The sequence below is a fragment of the Lampetra fluviatilis genome, chromosome 39 (genome assembly GCF_964198595.1).
Source record: "Lampetra fluviatilis chromosome 39, kcLamFluv1.1, whole genome shotgun sequence".
NCBI lineage: Eukaryota > Metazoa > Chordata > Hyperoartia > Petromyzontiformes > Petromyzontidae > Lampetra > Lampetra fluviatilis.
Genome location: NC_136313.1, coordinates 9278680 through 9302427, shown reverse-complemented (window position 1 = coordinate 9302427; position 23748 = coordinate 9278680). Strand labels below are relative to the sequence as shown.

General features: G+C 44.8%; 1 protein-coding gene across 3 annotated transcripts in view; it reads left to right on the top strand.

The window, feature by feature from the left end:
- LOC144945974 (semaphorin-6A-like) overlaps positions 1-23748 on the top strand; it is a 147270-nt gene that overhangs the window by 97143 nt on the left and 26379 nt on the right. For all 3 annotated transcript variants that reach the window (XM_078874668.1, XM_078874669.1, XM_078874667.1), the window contains 5 exons: positions 3492-3709; positions 7997-8128; positions 12203-12358; positions 15004-15180; positions 21534-21674. In XM_078874668.1, the coding sequence (XP_078730794.1) occupies positions 3492-3709; positions 7997-8128; positions 12203-12358; positions 15004-15180; positions 21534-21674 (824 nt within the window). The remainder of the gene's footprint in view (positions 1-3491; positions 3710-7996; positions 8129-12202; positions 12359-15003; positions 15181-21533; positions 21675-23748) is intronic.

Here is a 23748-nt window from a genome sequence, read left to right as displayed (position 1 = left end):
ACTTCTGAACCTGGGATGGCGAGAGTAGTGCGAACGGAATATCAACGAGCAAAGGCGAAGCGTGCGACGTTTCACGAGGGCGCCTTCCCCTTAGCGGTGATTTCATCCTCGCAGCTCCTGAGTCCAGGCTTAGATTGGGAAGCCCCCCTGCTGGTGCGCTCTGCCGCCCGCCGCCGCGCACATTGCGCTGGCGATATCACCCCGCAACCCCAACCCGCTCGCCCACCCACCCACCCTCCCGGCCCGTGGGCCAGCATGAGCGTCGCCAGCGGCGGTGCGACACGGAGTGATGCACCTCCCGCGCCTCTTTAAACACAACTTGCTCGCGTGCACAAGTGTATCGCTGAGATCTACAGCCTGGACACGGCAGGATGAACCACCAAAGACGGATAAGCCCCCGAACCCTGGCGGATCCTTAAGCCTGTCTCGCATTGCGTTGCGCATTGGCACGAGCGCGTGCCCGCGTATGTGCGCGTGCGCTCATTTTAAGAACAACTCAAGCTCCCCTTTGACCAGTTTCGGCCTGCAGGGGCGGTGGAGAGGAGACGGGCTTTTATCGCAAGGTCCAGACTGCGAGAGATGCAGATTGCAAACACAATTTCCTATTCGGGCCCAATCCAATTACCACCATCTGCGCAGGAATCCATCCCACCCTACCCGCCCGCTCTGCCGCATTTAAATTCAGCAGCCAACGGTAATGGAGGTAATAAATAGAAACAAGCCGAATTAAATTCCCGTTTTTGTCGAGCCAGGCACCTGAGCCTGAGTCTGTCAAAGCGTGGCGTGCGCCCAGGGAATGACAGAATCGCTTAACCTTTCCCAATGCTAATGGAAGAGACCTGGCAGTTCTCCATCTGCATGGCTGCACAGCCAACCAGCGAACGGAGCGCAGATGTGGCAGTTGTTCATACTAAAAGCTGCCCATTTAATTCTTTTTGTAAACACGATGCACAAAGCCAAGATATATATGCGGCCTGATTATTAATTTAATTTCTCATTCTCATTTAATCTTTTTTACGTGCACTTTTATTTTCCCTCCCCCTCTACAAACATAATTTTCAATATCTTCAAGGGCCATGTCATTACTGATTGAGACATCAACCCCGCATTTTTTTTTTCTTCTCCTCTCGACTTGAAGCGATGATGCCATTCTAATTGCCGGCATAATAGCGAAGGAGACTAAAGCTGCGTGAGAGAGGAGATGGAGGGGAAACTCATTAAATTAAAAAAATTAAAATGTAACCAGCTGCATTTTATTAGCATTATAATAGGGCCCAAATACCCAGGCAGCTGAATACTTGGGCCATGCGAACGCGACACTCTCCACGTCCTTACATGAAACATTGGCGGGGTCAGCTGTGCCACAGACGGATGGCTGCTCAGCCTCGGCTCCGCTGTGAGCTCCAGTGAGCACGGTGGCGCGACTGGTGCCCTTCCACCAGCACTGCGCTCGGTGGCTGATTGATGCTGTGTGACCTGGTCCCCAATTGGCGGCTGTGGGTGCCCCCGTGTAGTAATTTTCAAGTTTGTCATAGCCGCTAAATCTGGGTTACCGGGCCTACCGACCCCCGGGTGCCTGCCTTTCATGTTTTGCCGCTCTATCACTCGCATGTCATGGAGCGGGGGGGATGGTGGTTCATTACTGGGTTGTGTTGAAGCGGCTTGCTCTGGTCGAGGCTGAATGGATGAAGCGTCATTGTCATTGTATGCTGTATTTATCCAGCCCCCTCCGTTTGTCTGGAGGGTTTCGAGTTGTTGGCTCTTTGAGTTGATGTAGGTCGGCCTTGACCTTGTAAAGTATTGTGACGTTTTCATGACACACAAAGGACCAATAATCACAGGGGTGTGTGCGAGCGCGTAGAGCCGCGAGCTCGTGGGGTGGAGGGTGGTGACTGAGCTGTCTTTATCAGTCGCATTATTGTGGCAGGGGCATAAACTGTTTTGAAAGCTGAAAAAAAAAATAACCAGGCTCTTCCTCCATTTCTGCAGGACTCGAGTTAACAATTTTTATTGTTCAGCATTTTTCCTAACCCAACGCATAATTTCTAAGGGTACTTTAATGGAGCCAGTTATTCATGTGTAAGGAAAATCTACCCAATATTGGCTTTTCCGTGTTCGTGTGGCATTTAATATTCTGTGCAAAAAAGGCAATTGTTGAAAACTGATAAAAAAAAGTTTTTTGCCTCTCAAGTCTTAATTCTATAGTTTAACATTAAGAAGTGTAATTTTTGACATTTTTGAGTGCAGGCTTGGGACAAAATTGTTGGCAAAGGCAGCCATTAATAATAAGAGTGATTGCTATCTCTTCCCCCCTGGCTGACCCACGTGGCTGCCTCCCTCCCTCTCTTCAAGTCCACACCTAATACTTAACTCTTTTCCCTCCAGCCTGATCGAGATCATAGATAATCGTTCTTTCATATAGAAGGTTATCCCCCTCCCTTCGTCATCATAGTCCCCGTCATAGTCATGTGGAGTTTCCAACACAACTTCCAAGACCACCACAAATTGTGTCGTGGTCACCTCTCTCGCCTCAAATCTAACGCTCGTCGCTTAATTTACATCATCTTGGTTAAGGGTGACGGTTGGTGCAGAGGTCAAAGCAATGAGTCGGCACCGCTGACATCCTGGGTTCAGATCCGCCTGTCTGCTGATACCGGGTTCCCAAGCATAGTGAGTTGATCGTCTCAGCACTGTCGCCACCCCACCCCCTCCACCACATTCCATTTGGTTTACATAAAAATGTGGCTAAATTGCAGGCCTTATAATTAAAAATAGCGTTTCGATATGAGTGTAATGAATATTACATTCATTGACAAGAGTCGATAGGAAGGGCTGCCCCCTAATTTCTGGACCAGAGGTCACTTAGAAGGGATTTCAGAGGTAGCTCTATAATATCATCTTTTCATTGGCAGTTCTCTAACAAAAAGTGCCACGCTGCAATCAGTGGCATGACACTGATTGTAGAATTGGGATAAAATCGGTGGGGAAGATGCAAATCAAAAATTAAAATGTCTTGAAATGGAATTGCATTTAGACATTTTGCATTCAGCATGAGCATTATTATTTATACTTGTTTACCCAGGAAAGCCTCACTGGGTCTCAATACTTTTTCAGGAGATGCCTGCCAAGCTTTCACATTGAAGGTTGGGGGGAGTGGGAGGTGATGTTGCTATGCCTCATCACAATTGAGTAATTTGCAGATAAAATTTCAGCATCTGCATATTTGGACAATACTAGTTACACTGCGTGTTTTATTTAGCTGTGGGAGGAAACTGCAGAACCTAGAGGAAACCGATGCAGGGGGAGAACATACATACCCCTCGCAGAAAGATACTCCAGGTGGGAATCGAACACACTGCGACAACGATAACTTTTTGCGCACATGACTGATGTGTGCACATGTGCCTGTATTCCTGTGTGCATGTGTGCCCGTGTGCCCAGGTGGTGGTGTCGCGCGTGGCTGACGTGTCCCCGTGTGCCCGTGTGCCCAGGTGGTGGTGTCGCGCGTGGCGCGCGTGTGCAAGGACGACGCCGGCGGCTCGCAGCGTGTGCTGGACAAGCACTGGACGTCCTTCGTTAAAGCGCGCCTTAATTGCTCCGTCCCCGGCGACACTCACTTCTACTTTAATGAGCTACAGGCCCTGACGGACATTATCACCATCAACGGCAGAGACGTAGTGCTGGGCGTCTTCACCACCCCTGCCAACAGGTACTCTCATTTAATCAGACGGACACGGACCCCTCACCCTCTGCTCGCTTTTTTTGTCCCCTGTGCAAATTTGTTTTCTCATATTTTGACCTTGATGCTGAATTCAGTGCCCGTGGCTCTAACAGGAAGAAAGCTTGTAAAATAATGGGGATTTTTGAGAAAAATATTTTTAATTGTTTCTGTAAGGGTTTTATCTCATTTCAACGAAGGTTGAACGTGTTAATGTAATGGCCCAGGCTGTTGGAGGAAGGGTACAATAACTCCCGTAAAGATAATCCAATATGAATAACAATTTTATGATAAAGTGATTTTGCTATTAGGGACTTACCCTAGAGAAAACCGTCCAAATTGATCAAACGATTGCCAAACTTCAAAGTATTATCTTAGTCAGCCAAGGCGATAACACCATTATGTGTGATGTCATCTTTCTACATCACGTCATACTGGCGCATGCACTCCCGATTACCGTGTGATGTCATCTTACGATGTCCTACATCATGCGCCGTACGATGTCATCTAAATATTTTGCTTCTGCACCCATCATTATTTGTAAATAATCGTGAGAACAAATGTACGTCGGAAAGTGTTTTAGGACAATCCATGCGGTTGCGTAATTTTTCTTCTTTGTCTTATTATTTTGAATAATGACCTCTGCATAGTCTTGGTAAAACATTTACTTGACCATCTCCTTGAACCCAAAGAAGATTAATGTTCACATTACAGCAGCTGGCTTCGGTGCTTGTTATCTTTTGAGTGTGGATTCTGTAACGGGCTCCTTTAACCTGTTGACCTGCGCACCTTTATTTGTGTTGGTGTCGGACGGAGTGGTGGTGAGAGGGCAGTGGCAGGGACAAAAAAAATGACTCTCTCGTGCTTACAATAGGAAATTGAGGCAGTGTGTGACCCATCCGTGGCATTTGTAAAATATTCATTAAAATGTCGCTATTCCGCCTGGGTCTGAGGTTGTTCATACACATGTATAATGAACCCTTGGCTTTTTTATTGTATTATTTAAAATACCACCTGCACCTTGCTTGTCAAAAGCACCTAGTTTGCATAGCTGTGTGGTAGTCCCCCAGCGTTCAACGCTCATACCTGAATGATGTTTAGAGATCAGAACATGGGTGTAATTAATGGACATTAATAATAACCTGTCCTGTGCATAGGCACAGTAAGGATCAACCATCTAGCAAAGACAATACCTAAATATGTATTCATTATATATTGAGTGTGGTGGACTTTTTATTTTTTTCTCACATCGAATCGTGAAAACAAGTGAAACATAAATTAATTAAGTTCACAAAATCATATAAACAGCACTCAGCCTCTCTGCTGATGCAAAAACAATAAGCATTTCCTGAAGAAGTGCATTGTGGTCCTGTTGTCTTAGGTCACCAGCAAGAGTACTACACTGCACATCTTTAGGAACTGCTGATGGTTTTTGCATATGCACAAATGGCTGTGTGCATTTTAGAAGTGTCTTGCGTGTGGTTTGAAACTGAAAGTATTTAAAGCTGCACCGTTTTTCTCATTATTTACACACATTAATACAAATAAGAGTTTGAGTGGTTTCGAGTTAGCTGTTGTCGGGCCACATTATCATGATCTCATGATGAGCACTGCATTAACAGTGGAAGAGTGTCCGACTAACCTTATGCTCCCCAACAAAGAGTGCCTGAAATGTGTTGAGATTTACAAAGGTTGCAATGGCCTTCCACGTTGCCGCCGTGATATATGGAGAATGATGGACAAGACAAATGCATAGATGTCCTTCACTGTTGATGGAAACGCTTCAGAAGAAATATAATTGTCCATTGCACGCACGCGCGGTTGATCCGAGCCCGCACGCTGTGCCGGGGTGTGGGATTTCACCAGGATTGTTCAGATTTAGTGGAAATGCCTGAGGCTTGGGGTTGGGAAACCAAAACTTGGCGGGCGTACAAAGCAGAAGCAGCGGCGTGTGGTGCAATTTGCAGGAAATTGCGCAACAATAGCGCGAATAGGTAGAAAACCCCGTGTTGTTTAGGATGATTGGCGCATGTGGGAAGACACGGTATTTATAATCTCGCGCGAGGTGGGGGTGGGGCTCACCTGCCGATCTCGCCCTTCCCGGCTTGTTTACGCGTTTGTACGTGGATACAGGTGTCGCCGTTATTTATTTAGTAATTCTAATTTTTTGGGCAGTGTTATCGACGGTTTCAGAAATAAATTGGCATGAATTATTGTAATGCCTTGCTGAAATGCTTAGAATAAATTAAAAGCTGATAACGAGACACATCTGCTTCTTTCACCCTTTGAGCCTCGGCAGTGTGTGATAGCGGTGTTTCACTGGGACGATGCAGCCGCGTGTTCACTGTCTCCCTGGCCGTGATGCCGAGTTGGCACCGACGGCTATTGCTTTGGCTCCTCAAGAGGCTGTAGGCAAAAATTTCCGTTGCAGCAGATACTGGCACATTGCCCGTGTTTTTACACGAGTTCAATTATGCCCGCGCCGATTGCCGGCACGGATTAAACACGTGGTGAAATGGGTTAATTAAGAAATTGCCCACTAGCACCTGAATACAAAGGAAGCACAGATACGAGCCTGCTTTGTAGGTGCGTGGAGTTTTTATTCCCCCCCCCCACTGATTATTTGCCAGGACAGATTTAGCACTCATCGAATGCGGTCAGCTGCATCGTAAATTGGCACGACAGCTGAAAGTCACCTAGAGAAGCGGGCATAGGTTTTTGGCTTTCCAACTCGCCAGCTAAGATATGAAGTGAAACGCATGGTTCAGAGGAAAAACCAGTGCCCAAGACATCGCACCCCATTACAAGGAGCAAGTGGACTGGGTAAGACGAATCACTGGGATGGATGATATCCGATGGTTGGAAGCGCAGTGAGCGAATTGCAGCTGAAAGAGAAAAACATGCTCCAAAAACTACAGAGATTCCTCTAAAAGTCACCACACAAAACCCCAAGAACGTGCCACAGCAGTCAACTGTTGGGTGGGTAGAGCAGGTTTAATGGTTACGTTCTTGATGAATGACAAATAGATTATTAAATAAGCCCTTTCATGTTTTGACAGTCCTTTAAGTAATAGAAATAAAAACAAGGAGAGGGTGAAGTCGTTTCCTGGGGGCATGTGTTTGTTCTGCCATGCACGACTGAGTTATTTATCTGGTCGTTAGGAAGTGTTTGCTTTTTTTTAGAGGCAACATCTGGCCATCCGAGGCATTCAGAGCTTCTTCTTCTTTAGCCATGGCGGGGGTCTGGAGCAGAATGTGATGGTGCCCACTTCCCTTCCATTGTTTCAGGAATGGAGAGAAGGGGCCCATCTGCTTGTAACAGTGGTTTGTCGCTCATTTACTCACGGATCTCCAATTTGTGATGTTACTCTTCGCCTTTGCCATTTTCACAAACCTAGAGTTGCCTTCAGCGCGCTGCCCATGTTCACGATCCTCTGCCTGCGTTTGTTGATAAGCGTCTTATTCTCCTCGGCCTTTGTGATTGATTTCATTAAACATTCCTTCACACTGCCTGTCTGTGCCTTATTATATAAAAAAACTATTTCAATGTCCGAGGCTTCCCCTCGCTCTTTCATGCATTGCTCTGTCGTGACCGTGCAGGGCTGTCGGATGTCTTTGTGTTGTCCTCCGTAATACCGAATTGTATTGGGTACTTGTTTGCACGCTGAGCTGTGCTTATATTATGAACTACGCCCACACGCCCTGCGGCGAGGATAGATTTTTATGGATTTTCAATGATGCTCGTCTTGCCACGACCCACCGTAAAGAAAAGGCGCAGGTGGACATTGGTGCAGCTCCATAGATTTGTGTGTAGGTCATGTAATTGCTCAATGGGTATTTCAAAGTTTTACGAAAATAGCGTGGTTCTGAAAGTATCACATGGTGCGCGTGTGTGTTTGTGTATTGCGTGTACTGTGTTTGTGTATTGCGGGTCCTGTGTGTGTGGGCATGCATGTACGTGTGTGTGATGTATGTGTGTGTGAAATGCGTTGTCTAAATTGCATGTGCTGTGTGTGTGTTTGTGCGTGCACACGTATGTGTGATGTACGTGCGTGCATTACGTGCGCATCTGTATTGCATGTTTTCTTTACGGGTGTGTGTGCGTATGTACATGCGCCTGTGTGAATTGCGTGTGTTTGTATTACATGGGTTTGTATGAGCGTGTGTATTGTGTGTTTGTGTATTATTGTCCTGTGTGTATGTGCGTGCATGCATTCAACATGTGTTTTGTGTACGTGTGTGTGCGTGTCTCTCCTTGTTGTGCACACTCGTGACCAGCATCCCAGGCTCTGCCGTGTGTGCGTTCGACATGGAGGAACTGCTCAGCGTCTTCCGCGGCCGGTTTAAGGAACAGAAAAGTTCCGATTCGGGCTGGACCACGGTGCCCGAGGACAAGCTTCCCAAACCCAGGTCTGCCACGCTTTCCTCGACTCTCGTTCGTTTCACTTTGTGTTTTTCCCGCTTCCATGGTCAACTTCGTTCGGGAATTAACATATCACCAGACAAGCCGCGGTGTCGGTTGACGCTGGGAAACGGGGTCAGTAAATGTAACCGAAACGTCGCTTTGCCATTTTCCTCCACTGACACTGCACCTCGTTAACATCGTAGTCCGAATGGAAGTGTAAGGTCATGGGATAATTGATAATTTGTTCACCATGTTTATAATTTTGCAAGGCGTGTTTTGCAGTATCTCACCCCCGCCCACTCGGGTTATTTGCACTCGCAGATAGTACACTCATTTCTGCTACAACGATCACATGTTGTTGTCAGCTCCATGAGATCACTTTTTAAAAAGCAAAAAGGTCTCGTTGCCAAAGGATGCGTGCGTTGATGGCGTGGATGGCTTGCGTGTGGGAGTGTCGGTGCGTGGGTGCGCACAGCAAGCTGCATTTAATCAAGTGACAGGCGCATGCCGCGTGAGCTTTCGGGAGACAAAAGGCCAAGAGCAGCCAAAGAGCTCGTCCTTTGCTCCGCGGGGGAGCGCCCTTTTATTTGCCTTTCACCCGACGACAAGCAGATCCCGTTCGAGTGCTGCGCTACGTGGCGTGCATGCCTGTTTGATATTTGTTGGGCCCCCCCATTAACAAGAAGTGCACCTTTTTCAAAGGCATTTTGCGTGCATCTTGCAGCGGCGTGCAAGTGTAACTTAGGCGAATTCACGAAATGCACGATTTGGCAACGTTGATTACGTGTTTTAACCCCCATTGAAGTTGTCATTCGGATGGCGTAATCTGTAATGCCAATGCGAGTGCCTTTGTGCGCGTCCGCATGGGGTGCCGCGGCGGCGAGATGTTAACTACCTCGACTGGTATTCAGGAAGTCGTAGCTTCGATCCCAACCCTGACGCCTATTGTTTTTTTGGAGTTTGCGGTGTCTCGCTGTGGTCGTGTGGATTTTTCTCTGGGTCCTCTGGTTTTTCCCTCTACATTTAGAAACATGCGTTCAAAGTATTTGACTGCTATACATTTCCACATGATAAGCCACTTCATTGAGCTATAATGTGTGGCCAGGTTGCTTCTGAAAAGGAAGCTAATAGCTCAGTGGGCCTTACCTTATAAAAAAAATAGTTGAATAGTTTTAAATAGTTTAATGTCTTTCCATTTTTACAGATACCAAAGGGAGTTGTACTGAATATAATCCAAACTCTGTAAGCTGAGTCACTGGAGTTGCACAGCATGTGTTCATATACAATCTACTTTTTTCAGCTGTAATCAGAGAGACCCCTAGATGTATTACATCAAATCAAGCAAATTTGGTCTTTTGAAACATTCTGTTAATTGGCATATTTTTGGTAAATAAAAAATTCTGTACCATGTAATTTTATAGAATTTAATGTTTCCATTTACCTTATTCAAAGGCCAGACATTGTTTTAATGTCGCTTTTTTGTGCAGTAGCATATAAATTTAATTTTTACAATCACATCTAAATAATATATGAGTAAAAAAAACCGAAAGTGTCATGATAATAACAGTGATATAAAAGAGTCCAGGCATGAAAATATCAGCATGAGTCATGATAAATCCACGATTTGGCCTCCCGGGGGCCATCGCCAACCCTCAAAGTCTTGCGATGTGATTCAAATAATAATCATTATTAACCCTGGATGTATTAAAAAAAACATTGCTCCCTCAAAGTAGGTGCTTGCACGTAGTATGCAGACTTTTGAAGTTAAAAATAATCCTGGGAACATTTTTTATTTGTTTTGAAGAGTTGATTTGGTATTTTGCTCTCCCCCTGTGACGGTCTGCTCCCGCTTGGAACCAGAACCAGTACGCGATGTTCAATGAGAGCGGTAGAATCTTTAATGTGTGCTGTCTCATCGCATGGCTGGCTAAATCTTTTCCGACGGCACCCCTGATGCCGCACCCACCCACCACCAGGGTTCTGGCGGGCCAATGCCGCGCTTGGCTTTAAAATATCTATTTGGGTTGGGATTGAGATTTGAAGATGCTGTGGAATTAATTGTTTAGAGGCTAATGCATCATCTTCATTGCTTCGCACACTGGTGTGACCCAGATGTCTGCTTTGACTAACCCAGGGAGATGGGGAGGAATGCATGGATAACAAAATACTGAATAATTCAAAGCATGATTATCAACATGAGTATAAACAAGAATATTTGGGCAGATAACCGTAGTCAGAACCAGTGACCGAGTGATGGGAGTGACACAAATTTCGGCGGGACATGCCTATGAGCCAGTGTCAACAGAACAGAGGCCTTCATCCGGTAGTATATTGATAATTAGTTGAATAAATTGAGTAAAAGTCAGCTTCGTACATTTTTTTACTTTGTAAATTAATTGAAAGTTGAGTGGCTCACAGTATCCTGTGTGCGTATGTTTATTCCTGGATGTGCCATGTGCCTATTGAGTAAAGCCATGGCTGGCATCTGAGTCGCTCCATTATTGGACCATTGCACAGCCTTTAAGTTCCACGCCGCAAGCAGCTTTTTGAAGTGACCATTAACAGCACTATATTGGATTTTATGTATTTGGCAGACCCTCCCTCTTCAGAGATCACTCGCTGCTTGGCCTCTTCCCAATCAAATTCACTGAAATTACTCCCTCGCTAAAACCAGTGTGTGAGCAAATCAACTTTCTGCAAATAAGCTACTTGTGTGTTCCCTGACTAAGTTATATATTTCAAGCTCACAATTTAAAGGGCTGTCGTTTTGATTTTGTTTTATGTGGTGCTTGTTTTTTTTGTGATTGAAGTTTCTGCTTATTCGTCTTACTCAATGTTATTACTAGCATATTGCTGCTTTATTTTAGATAATCATTTATGTTCGTACTCTGCTCTGTCTGGCAAAGGTAAACTATCTCGGTTGGCAGTCACCAAAAATAAAGTTGAAAATAAATAAGTAATCGACTCGCTCACCCGTATTCTGTTTTAGGCAAACTTTGAGCATCTATCATAATAAGGATTGGATTTTTTTTACTTTATGTTCGTATTGTTGCTTTTGTCAGAAGTGGGACGATCGCTTCTGTATACTATTTCAGAGGAGGTGGTTTCCTCTCATAACCTGCCGGATGTATGAATCTACAGTACATTTCAATAAATACGTTCTTAATAAGCTGTTCCAAGTTGAACTGCGCAAGGATTCTTCTTGCAGTTGGACTAATGAATTAAGTGAGTGTAGATTCATTAAAAGTGTTGTATTCGCATTTGTGGAAATTAGTAACATTGAATACCTTGGCCTAATAATCACGTTTAATTAGGTGCGTTTCTCTATTCCCTGTGTACAATGAATGTATAGGCCTGTTGAGGCAATTTAAAACTGAACATGCATAGCTAAAATATTGTTTATAATGAGACGCATTATCATACGTTTTCCCCCTCTTTATTTCTTCGTGTAAAACTCAGAGGAGATTTGTGTGTGCCACTGTGTAGTGTGGGAATAATTGTTTAAATATAATTCTGAACACCATCGGCTATTCTCTATCCACTGATGGATGGCCTTCCACACACTGGGTCAATTATTGATTAAATACGAATTTAATAATGGTTTATGTGACTGCATCTCATTGGTTTCACCAAACTGTCTTGTCCTTGCATTATATTTCGAGGCTGTTCATCATTCGCCGGCCTTGTGTGTTAATTCTTTGGGGAAGATGTCATGCCCGAGTCTGCTCACATTAACAATTGCTATGAGAGTGGTGGCCGATAATATTAGTTTCAGTAGATTTTATACGAATTTGCATCATCTTCCGACATCACCTTGTGTATTCAACTTTTTCGATATTGAACTCAATGTCCAATGAGTTTTATATAGCGGAAATGCGAACACGGCTTTTCAGATCATCCTGGGCGCGCACATAAAAAGCATCCAGACTCAAAATCCCCCATCCCTTTCTCGGCACTGATGTTACCATGGTAGCATAATGAAGTCTATTGGAGCCTGGACGTGAAAAGAAGCTTTGAGTTTTGGTTGATGTTAAAATTCTGTTTGAGGCGCCGTTCAATTTCGCCCACGTTCTTCGCAGACCGGGATGTTGCGCCGGCTCTGATTTTGCCGACGAGTACAAGAGTTCCTCGGACTTCCCCGACGACACCCTGGCCTTTATAAAAACCCACCCGCTGATGGAGGATGCCGTGGGCTCCATCACAGAGCAGCCTTGGTTCATCAGAACCCTCGTCAGGTGAGCCAACTCTCATATGTCAGTCGGCCTGCCCATGTCTTCGGTATCAGGCTACTGTTGCCATCTATCCTGGTCTTTCCCAGGATCATCCCTGGAAAGCTATCTCAACCAGGTGAGGCCCACTGAGCTGTATAGCTCTTTTTCAGAAGCGACCTGGCCACAAATGATAGCTCAACGAAGTGGCTTACCATGTGGAAGTGTACAGCCACCAAAATACTCTAAACGCATGTTTCTAAATGTGGATGAAAAAACTGGAGAAGCCAGATAAAAATCTACGTGACCATGGGAGAACATGCAAACTCCAAATATACAGCAGGCATCCGCGTCGGGATTGAACCCACGATCTCCTGTATACCAGGCGAGGTCGTTAACATCTCGCCACTGTTGCTCCCTGTAGGTCTTCTCTGCACATTAAGGGCCGTATTCTTAATCACGGCTCGGCTATGGCTTGGCTTCTAACGGGGCTCAGCTGATGCTTGAACCACTCGGTTGCTTTCAAAGATGCATAAGCATCTCGGATATCACTTGGCTCGGTTCATGGACTTCCTGGGCATGATTGGGACCATGCTTAGAGCCAGCAATAGTTAAGTGTGGACCAAGCCTGAGCCAAGCTGTGACTAAAAATACAGGCCCAAAAGTCCTAGTTTTTGTAAGCTATGTTATAGTCCGCCACTCAAGACGTTACATTTACAAGTAGTTCTCTATTCTGGTATAGTGAAATAATTCTTATTCCCATGTTATGTCCTGGTTGTTCTGACATGTCTGAGTACACGTGTGATATGAACGAGTGTCTATAACTGGGACAACGAGTCTAAGCGAAGAGTTATTGTATGCGTGTAACTAGCCCGTGGGCAACATATTACGGTTGTCAGAGACAAGGATTGAAAGAAATAATAAACTCCCTTTAACAGCATCATCTCGTCTTTTGGGAGTAATGTTCGAAATTGGGAAAGGTTTAAAAAGGGCCCCTGGTTATGTCTATTAAAGGCTGCCGTGGCTCTGTAACCTTTTAATGAAAAAGCCAGTACAACACTTGTGAATTTATGTTTGTGCATCAGCGCATTTCGATTGATGTTGAGCAAGGGCTGTTGAACACGTTTTCAAAAAGGTGCACTTTGTTTTGCTACGTTTTGTGTCCTGACACAGCGAAATACAGTGCATTGCTTTATAAGCAATACTCACTGTATTTGTAAGCATGGCTTGTTCTTTAGAAATGTGGTGTATCCATGGAGTTTTGTACACCGGTATTGTACTGGCGAATATGCTTTCACCCTGCCTATAACAATCTGGGTATTCATAGCAGTCTGTCCGTTGCTATGGCTCTCTCATGAACTCCTTTGAAGAAAAAAATCACATGCGAGTATCCCCATGCTCCAGACAATTAATTAAACTAAGAAATGAGTTTGATTCCTTACTTGTTGTTTTTTTCAAGAGAACCGCATCAATGAAATTATACAAATTAAACGTTTACCGCAAATCGTGTTTTAATGTCGGGCAGTGAAGTAAAAGTGCTGTGGGGACATCCTTCCATAATCATTATGATTGTTCAAATGCCTTTCTTGAATGCCTGCTGCCCAAAATACAGCGTTTATCAGCAATTAAAGCGTACAATTTTATATGTATGTTTCAAATTTAGCTAAACTGTGTTTACACACTTAGCCAGTCTTTCACGGAGAGAGAGGGGGGTAGAGGTGGAGCTGAAGGCGAGGGCGCAGTCAAAGTGTTCGACAATGGGGGGGAGGGAGGGTGTAGAGATATGGGGAGAGAGAGGGGGAGGGTAGAGAGGGGGGGTAGAGATGGGGGGGGCATTGCACCTCGCTACACCCATCCACACTGCTGACGGTAGAGGTTGACAAGAAAACACAAATAAAGTCATGACCCAAAGTGGTTGATGACATCTTTCCAATGATTACCGAGTTTAAAATCGTCGCCTCGGTTGAAATTTTGTCTGTGTCTGTATATATGGATGGCTTCGTGAACGAATCTTTGTTGATAGCCAGTCGGCTTACAAAATACCATCGTCTTGGAGAAATCAATTTCATGTGAGCCAGCCGCATTAAAGTAATGATCAGCCACGGCAGAAGTATTGGTCCTGCCGTGTTTCAGATCTGCCTTATGTTCACGAACACGGTCCGAGGCCGTGTCTAACACACTTGGACTGTGCCATCGCCTTCAGCTCCCCCCCCCCACCGCGTATCTGCCCCCTCCCTCAACCCATTGTCGAACGCACTCGCTTTACTTGTACTTCTGGTGCTTTGCTCCGACATTGGCGCTGGCTGCCCCACCCATGCTGTTGATGCCACACAGCTTTGCTCACTCTGAAAGCCCTTAGAAGCAGTTGCATTTGGAGGCTTGCCTCCTCTTTTATCTCCGCCTGATGAAGACTGCTTGTGTTGCGATCGAAACGTCGTGGGTTTTTGCTTTTATTTTTTAAATTTAATCTAATTTTTTTTCCTATCTACGTGACTTTACCGAAAGAACCAAGAATATTAATTTCTGCAGTCACGAAAGTTTTTAAAGTCAAAATGTAAAAATAGTTTTTGTTACCATATCTCATACTACTGCTGCAGCTATTGCTGCAGCTGCTGCAGCTGTTGCCTTTGCTGCTGACGTTCCCTGACAACTTCAATCCCGGGCCTCCACAGATACCGGGTGACCCGCCTGGCAGTGGACCCCTCGGCAGGCCCGCACGGCCGTCACACAGTGCTGTTCCTGGGTTCTGAGATGGGCCTGGTGCTGAAGGTGTTGTCATGGCCACCACCTGGACCCGACTCGCCTGGCAGCCTCCTCCTCGAGCAGATCGACGTCTATAACCCCAAACTGTGAGTGCGCAAATGTGGATGAGATATGCAAAGCTACCACATTTCTTCGGAAGCTCAACTGGCATACGTGGTGATCTTGCCCACCCCTCCCTCGGTCAGCCCTCCATTGTACAAATCATTGGTCCTGCCCCGAGCCAAATTGAGGTGTTTCGTGAGGCCAGCCGTAGCATGGCTCGGTAAATAACCAAAGGAAAGTAACCCATGCTGTGCTGGCCCCCATACTGGCAGGGTTTGGATGTGCAAATGGAAAGGGGGTAAAAGTGGCCCATCTGCAAGTTGGTTCGTTCATTCATGGGCAGGTTCGGTGGCCACATAGCAGACCCAGAATGTTCGGGTTACAGTTGGGAGAGGCCCATGTGTCCTCCAATAGTCCACGTGAAAATTGAAAATGTTGCGTGTAAAATCAGTGTTCATATACTATACGTATTAAATGTCTCCAAATTTCCCAGTGTTCCATGGTACAGCACTGTTGAATGCTGTCCCACACTGCAAGTAAAAGAAAAGTTTGCAGAATATCTGTCTTCTTTTAAGACATAATCACTTGAATGAAAGGTTCTTTGTTATGTTACATGGACAGCATTTATGACTATGGTGAGGTTAGTGCCACCCGAAGGGGGGGGGGGGTGGCAAAAGGGGCAATTTGCTTCAGGCCACACACAAAAGAGGGCCCCCATGGTGGACCTGTTTTCTTGTCACTCCTAAATAGGAATGGACCCTCATGTGTCATTCTGCCCCGGGCCTCCAGTCTCGGACCTCCAGGAAGCTCTGAGTGAATGTTTTTGGTCTCGTTATGTATTACCCACACAGGCCCATAAGTTTACGTAAATTCTCACATGCACAATGCATACATCTTTATTTTTTTATATGGAATCATAGTTACATTAGGCCTCTTGTTTTGTAAATAACTGTTTTGTAGTTGCACTTCAATGTTTTGCTCACGTAATTTTTACATTCTTATGACAGCATATCCACACTTTAAAATATCAGGGTGGAAGATACATAAAAAATATTGGCAAAAAAGATTGTATGAAAATGTTTTTCATTTTTCCAAACAGCATTGACAAATAATCTTGGTTCTTTCGGTAAAGTCACGTAGAAGGGAAATAAAATAATAAAATAAATATAAAACAATACATAAATATGAAACGTCGTGAGAATTTTTATTGCTTTATATTTATATTATTTTATTATTTCCCTTCTACGTGACTTTACCGAAAGAACCAAGAATATGAATCCCTGCAGTTACGAAAGCTTTAAATCAGCATTAACAAAGGTAAATTAAAATACTCACACAGATTACTTCAAAAGCAAGTGATTCTTTAAAACTGTTCATGTTAGCATGCATTACAAAGACATAGGCTGACAAAAGAATACTCGACGGAATAGTATGTGCTATGCTGGTAAAAAATATAAAATAATAATAAAAATAAAAAATTTGCGAACATTTTGTCGCTGCGGGGTGATCTCTGTGCTAACAAAAATGCGGCTGCCCCCTTTTGTCCCGAACAATGTGCGGATCTTAATTGCGAGAGCCATTTTCCTGCAGCAGCATTCCCGTTGCATGCCTCACTTCGCTGCACGCTGATTTTCACCGTGAGAGCCCTCTCTCTCGGGCTCACGAGTGGTTATAATTGGGATAAGTGCTCGAGATCGACATGCCCCAGATTTTGCAGGTAGGGGTTGAAGGTTGAGGATGTGGGGGGGGGATGTGTGTTTGGCATCACGCGGAGCCAACACGCCGATCCAAGAGTAGCGCAGAGCTCGGGAGAACTTTTGGTGCACTACTGTGTCTGCACACTCTTAAAAGACGTGGCACAAAATGTGAGGAAGTGAGAACAATGTTCTATCTACGTCTGATTACACTGGTCTGCAGACAAAATGCTTCCGAAATAAATTTAGTCCAACTTTACCTAATTCTGGGTCACTAAAAATGAAAATGATGCTTAAATTTGTTGATTGGCTCTCGTTTATTAGATATGCTACTGGGTCAGTTTTTACGACCCTTGACTTCGGAATGTCAGAGGATAAGTGAGTTGGGAAGGGATCTCAGTTTAAACCAGAAATAACAAATACATCTTTGACTAGATCTATGAATAAATCTATGATTGGGTTTAGACAGTACTTGCTTTTTGAGCATAACAATTATTGACGCAATCTGAACCTGGTATTGCATCATACATGATATGAATTGCATCATGTTATCCCTAGAAATCATGGATGATGCATAACTAGACTTGCATCCCTCTGCTGAACTAATTGCCCAAAATCAGCTCTAGAAATCGTGCAGTGTCGTGCTCTATTATTTGTCAGTGTTTGATTTTGCAAAGGGACACATTTCTGTTTAGCCAAAGTGAGCAGAGATGCCTTGTACTTGTGTGAACAAAGCAAATAACTTCTGCTATGTTGGTGGTGAAGTGACGTTTGCATCACAAAAGTGCACTATAACCACTATGGTTAAGAAAGCCTATCACCTATATTTTGGCTGCAAAATTGGAGATCAGGACAAGACACATATGCTGCAATACTTGTGCAACAAATCTTCGCCAGTGGTTGAACAGGAAAAGGAAATCTATGCCTTTTGCAGTGCCAATGATTTGGAGAGAGCCAACAGATCATATCAGCAATTGTTACTTCTGCATGGCGCCTCCAGTTGGGAAAGGTGTGTCAAAGAAGAAAAAGTGGACTGCATTATCCAAACATCCCATCAGCTATACACTCAGTACCCCACGGAGAAGGACTGCCGGTTCCTGATGCATCAGAATTATTCTCACTTGAGTCAGACGAGGAAGAGGAACAGGATGAAACTTCTGGTCCTGAACTATCAAGGTCACATGACCCAGATTTTCTCCCATCCTCCTCCTCGGAACCACACCTCATAACACAAGGTGAACTGAAGGACCATGTGTGGGATTTGGAACTGCCCAAGAGCAAGGCAGAGCTGTTGGGCTCCAGACTGCAGCAGTGGAATCTCCTGACAGGTGATGTTAGGGTTTCCATGTGCCATGACCGTCAAAAGGATCTTGTCTCATTCTTCTTCATGGAAGGTGATCTTGCAGCCTGCAACAACATGAATGGTGTGATGGCAGCCCTGAACATCATTCATGATCCAGATGAGTGGAGACTGTTCATTGATTCATCGAAGATGAGTATTAAAGCTGTTTTGCTCCATAATGGCAATGTTTTGCCATCAATTCCAGTTGGTCATGCAGTCCATATGAAGGAAACCTATGACAACATGAAACAACTTTTGAGGTGCATAAACTATGACCAATATCAGTGGCAGCTTTGTGGCAATTTGAAGGTTGTTGCTCTCTTGCTTGGTCTGCAGACTGGATACACAGAGTACTGCTGTTTTATCTGCGAATGGGATAGTCGTGCGAGAGATTCCCGCTACATCAAGACAGATTGGCCACTTTGATAGTCATTGGAGCCTGGGAGGAAAAGTGTTCATCATCCACAACTTGTTGAATCGAAGAAGATTTTGTTACCACCCTAACACATCAAGCTGGGTCTGATGAAGAACTTTGTCAAAGCCATGGACAAAACACAAGCAGCTTTCAAGTACCTCCGTGGAAAATTTCCAAGGTTAAGTGAAGCAAATATAAAGGAAGGTGTCTTTGTCAGTCCTCAGATTCGTGAACTTCTTCGAGATGATGCATTTCACAGTGCACTGCGTGGCGAGGAAAAGACGGCATGGAACGCCTTCCAATTAGTGGCAACACATTTTCTCGGAAACAACAAGGCAAACATCTACAAGGAATTGGTGGAAAACCTCCTCACGGCATACAAAAGCCTCGGTTGCAACATATCACTAAAGAAAAATGTTTTGCTCTTTCATCTAGATTTTTTCCCACCGAACTGCGGAGCAGCGAGCGACCGAGCGTGGCGAGCGATGTCACCAGGACATTGTGACAATGTAGAAACGCCAATCAGGGCCAATGGAGCCCATCAATGCTTTCAGACTATTGCTGGACAGTGACAAGAGATGCTCCATTAATGAATACAAGAGACAAGCCAAGAAGCGCCATAGTAGACACTGAATAAGGACTAAACTATGTACTTATATATACATTATAGTTGTTTGCCTTTTGTTTCATGATACATTTTATTTATATAACCCTTTTGCTGATTTTTAAAGCGTTCCATGAACAGGCCAGGTGACATGTTATCATATAAAGCAACCATAAACACATGCAAAGGCATAGGTTTACAATTTATGAGTAAAACTCTACTATCTGCACAATATTCTTGGTTCTTTCGGTAAAGTCACGTAAAAGGGAAAATTGATTGCTGTGGTTTTCACACCTGATGATGATTGATTGTGTTGCAATCGAAACGTCGTAAGAATTCTATTGTTTTATTTTTATTATTTTATTATTTCTCTACTACGTGACTTTACCAAAAGAACCAAGAATATGATTCCCTGCATTCACTAAAGCTTGAAATCGTAATTTATCTACAGAATATACATATGTAGTGGATTCAACTGAGTCACAGACGCACTCTTTGGAGGCAACACATTTATTGATACCAACACAAAGGGGTAACTGCCCCTTTACCAGATAACAGCCTGTGGTGGTGGACCACCAGGCTAACTACACACTATGGTGGTGGACATCAGCCTAATTACACTAATCACACTGGGAGTAGCTACAACGGACTGGATCCCGGCTTGGGTCCAGGTCCATTTGTTGGTGACTCTTCTTGGACATAGAACATAGATCTTCAGGATAACAACAGCAATGCTCAACCCCGGTCCCTCTGAGGACCCGGCTTATATCCTCACTGGCTGTGGCTGGCTCCGCTCTTGGCCACGACCACCTTCTCGAACCCTCTAGCAGGATCTCGACCCGACACGTGACCACCCCTAGCCCCCACTTGGGGCCCCTGTGTAGATCTTACCCGTCACATGCCTTCCAGGGTCAACTAGAGTGCCATGGCCTATATTAACCCCATTCATGGCCTTTACCCTCACACCCCCTCCTATAGGGGACAGCACTGCACACTGAGCGTGGTGCCACTCGGCGCTCTCTATCAGTGCTCACCGAGCCCCTCTAGGGCTGGTACTACACCCACATGTACGGGGTGTCCGCGATGGTAATACATCGCACGCCGTGCCTCGCTAGAGACGGCATTACCCAGTGACATCCACGATGTCGCTACACAAGTGATGTCCACGATGTGAGTACATCACACGCCGTGCCTGTCTAGGGCCGGCACCACACAGTGACATCCGCGATGTCACTACCCATCGACGTAAAATGTAAAACTTAAATATCTTAGGAACAGTAGCCAATCAGTTGTTTTAATTGTCATGCAGCGGTGCACAAGCACAAATCACAAAAAAAATTAAAGCGTTCATCAAATAGACAGCCTAAAAAAAGCAAAGTATATCGGCGACGTTTGTGCCAATGGTGTCTGTCTCCACAGCACATAGGCTTCTCTACCTCTCTGGCCTCTGTCTGTGCTGGGGGAAAAGGGGCCATTGCCCAGAACGTGTCAGCTATTTGATACTTTTCTTTTTACGGCCACAGTGTTATTGATGAATGTGCTGAATTTTTTTTTTGTAAATCTACACATTTTATATCCCTTTCTGTGGCCAGTAGCATATCATTCAAACATTTCTGACAAATGCTGGTGGAGGACAGCAGGGGGTTGGGGGGGGCAGTGATTCACTGCAGCCAAATTTTTGCGAGAAATCGCTCATCGTGTTGGACTTTAAGTTCCTTAATCATGGTGTACAAGTTCAATACTGCACACTACTGAGGTCAGTTGGACTCATTACAGAAAATTGTGTTTTTATGGATGAAGGCAGTTTCACTTGTAGGTAATTGCTCCATGTTACAACCAAAAATTAATCATTACTGCTGCCCTACAGTATATTGGGGAATATTCCAGTAATATTCAATGTATTATCCAAAACAAGTAGACAGTTTTTTCCCCCAAGGGTCATCTAAATGTACATATTTTAACATTCCACACTGATAATTGATCTGGTGTGGTGCGTACGCAGTCTGCGGTTTAACCAGCTCATGGACCCCCAGGTAGTTGCGAGACCAATTTATTCTTATGCCTGTACCAGACGCAACCCATCCAAGCCTATAGCTGCGAGTGGAAACCATGCTTTGAAATGCCATCCTATTCGCTGTGGTAAGCCAGCTCTTGACCACTTTGTGTGTAGTTTTTTTATGGTTGTGCTGAATGTGTCTCTGATGTGTTTTCAGCTTGAATACGATCCTGTCCCATCACGTGCAGCGAATTCCGTCGGACGTCACGTTGAGCAACATGCGGGAAAGAACCAGAAAACACATGGGAGAACTGTGACAATATCTGTTAAATTCTCCCGGCTGCAGGTGCAACAGAGGGGACAAGGAAGACCGCCGCATCCTGGGCATCCAGCTGGACGTCGAGAGCCACGCTCTCTTTGTCGCCTTCTCCGCCTGCGTCGTTCGCTTGCCGCTGAGTCGCTGCGAGCGCCACGCCAGGTGTAGGAAGTAAGCGCCGCTAAGTTGATCGGTTTGCACCATCCTCGGGGTTGGGGGTGGGGGGCGGCATGCAGTGGTGACAATGGGGTCACCGATTTTCCTTCCCGCACAGCATTTGACCTGTCTGAAAAGGGCGAAGGCATTCTCCCATGGACTGAAGAGTAATGAGGCTTTCTTGATTCAAGTCACATTCTGCATTTGCCCTTTTGAGGGCTTCGACCTTCGACCTTTGACACGGAAGAAGTGGATTTTTCCCTGCCGTGCTCTTTGACCTTGCATGTGCTTTGGTTTCCCTGCATTGATGCCTCTGAGTTCTGTACCAAGACTTCAGTTTCTCTGAGTGATTGAGGAGTGCGCTTCATAACCTTTCCACAATTGTATAAATACAGTAAAACATCTTGAATCCACACGAATTTGGGGAAGAGCATTTCTGGTAATGGGAGTTTTTTTGCACACCGCAAGTAATTCTACACATTAAATAAATATTACTCTTAATGACCGCTCAACTTAGGACAACGTTGCATCCTGTACCACCTCTGCTTTTTACCATAAAGGCTTAATGAAGGCTAAGGGTTTACTGAATGTTTTAAATACATGACATATATATTTCTTCAGTAACAGAATTTTCTAAAATTTATGTCCGTAAGCAAAGAACACAAGGCTACCACTAGCAGACCACGTGGCACAATAATAATACATATGTATACTCAGGCCATTGGATGGCTCATCCGTAGATTCCGGTTCAGATGTGTTTGTCCGTGGTAGCTGATAGCGGCTACTTAGTAGCAAAGATGGGCAAGATAAATGTTTGTGTTTCGTGTCAGGGTGCCAATTCCACTGCATCTTTAAATGTTTGTGTCAGCTGTTTAGTTTGGATTTTGCCATGGTTATGCATGGTTATATATGGTCCAATAACCATTTAATAACGTTCCTCGGTTTCAACTTTGCGCTTCTGGTTAATGTGGTTATAAGTATGTAGGCTGGCATCCTTCACTGGGTTGGAGCCTGCAAAAGTAGTTACAGGCATCAAGTTGGGGGTGCTGCCTCAATTAAAACGTCTCTCAGGTTCTCTGCATGCAGCGGCCAGTGCCAGGGGAAGGCCTGCAATCGGTGCCGAAATGTTTTTTTTTGCAAACTCACCTTGAAGGTGAGAAAGCTTTCTTTGAGTCCAGGGGACATTTTGACTTTATCTGATAAACTTTTGATACTTTATTTAGAAGTGTACGATCGTGAGACCTTGCTTTGTTATATATGGAGTCATTCCGATTCATGCCAGGCTCTTTAAATGTAAATGCAGAGGTTGTGGGTGAGGGGGCTTTGACTTCTTGGCAAAATTTCAGTCATCATTATGCAGATGTGAGCATATGTGTGTGTGTGTGCATGCGTTTCTTCTGGCCGCCGGATGGTTTGATGTGCTCGCAGTACTGAGTTCTGCGCTGGTGCCTCTGGGTCCTGAGTTTAATTTTGACTCAGGAAGGATTAATTTTAACTCCTTCAACTCCGGTGCCTTTAGGAGGTTGTCATGTGCAGTGAGCTTCATGGTCTGTGCCTCATATGAATGTGAATGTAAAAACAAAAAACAATGCTCGTGCAACGCATTGTGAAATCACATGGCATGGCTAGCACAGCGAGGTTAAAGGAACATGTGACAGCGAAACTGCACGCAAAATTACAATCGTCAAATATTCTCCCTTAATTGGATTAAATGTTACACTACATTGATGGACAGTTAACAATGAAGGCCTCCGTGAGAGGTGTCAGTGCCGGGCTGACACCGCCGCGAGGCAGCGGGTACGGACGTCGCCAGCTGCTCTCATCTGTACCTTAGCCCCACATATAGAGGTGGCCTAAGCCCTGCCATTGTTTCTCATCGACTTTCAATAAACGCCAAACCTTGACTGCAGCCAAACCCAGGACCTCAGCACCAGTAGAAGCTCATAAAAGGCAGCAACACTTACAGTCTATTAACATTTTGTCTGACATTGCTGCTGCTGTCAAGAGCCATGACAAGCTATGTATGCACTTAGGCCCTTTAGCAAAATGCACTTTGGCTTCCTTACAAAATTCTGAGAGAGCAGAGATG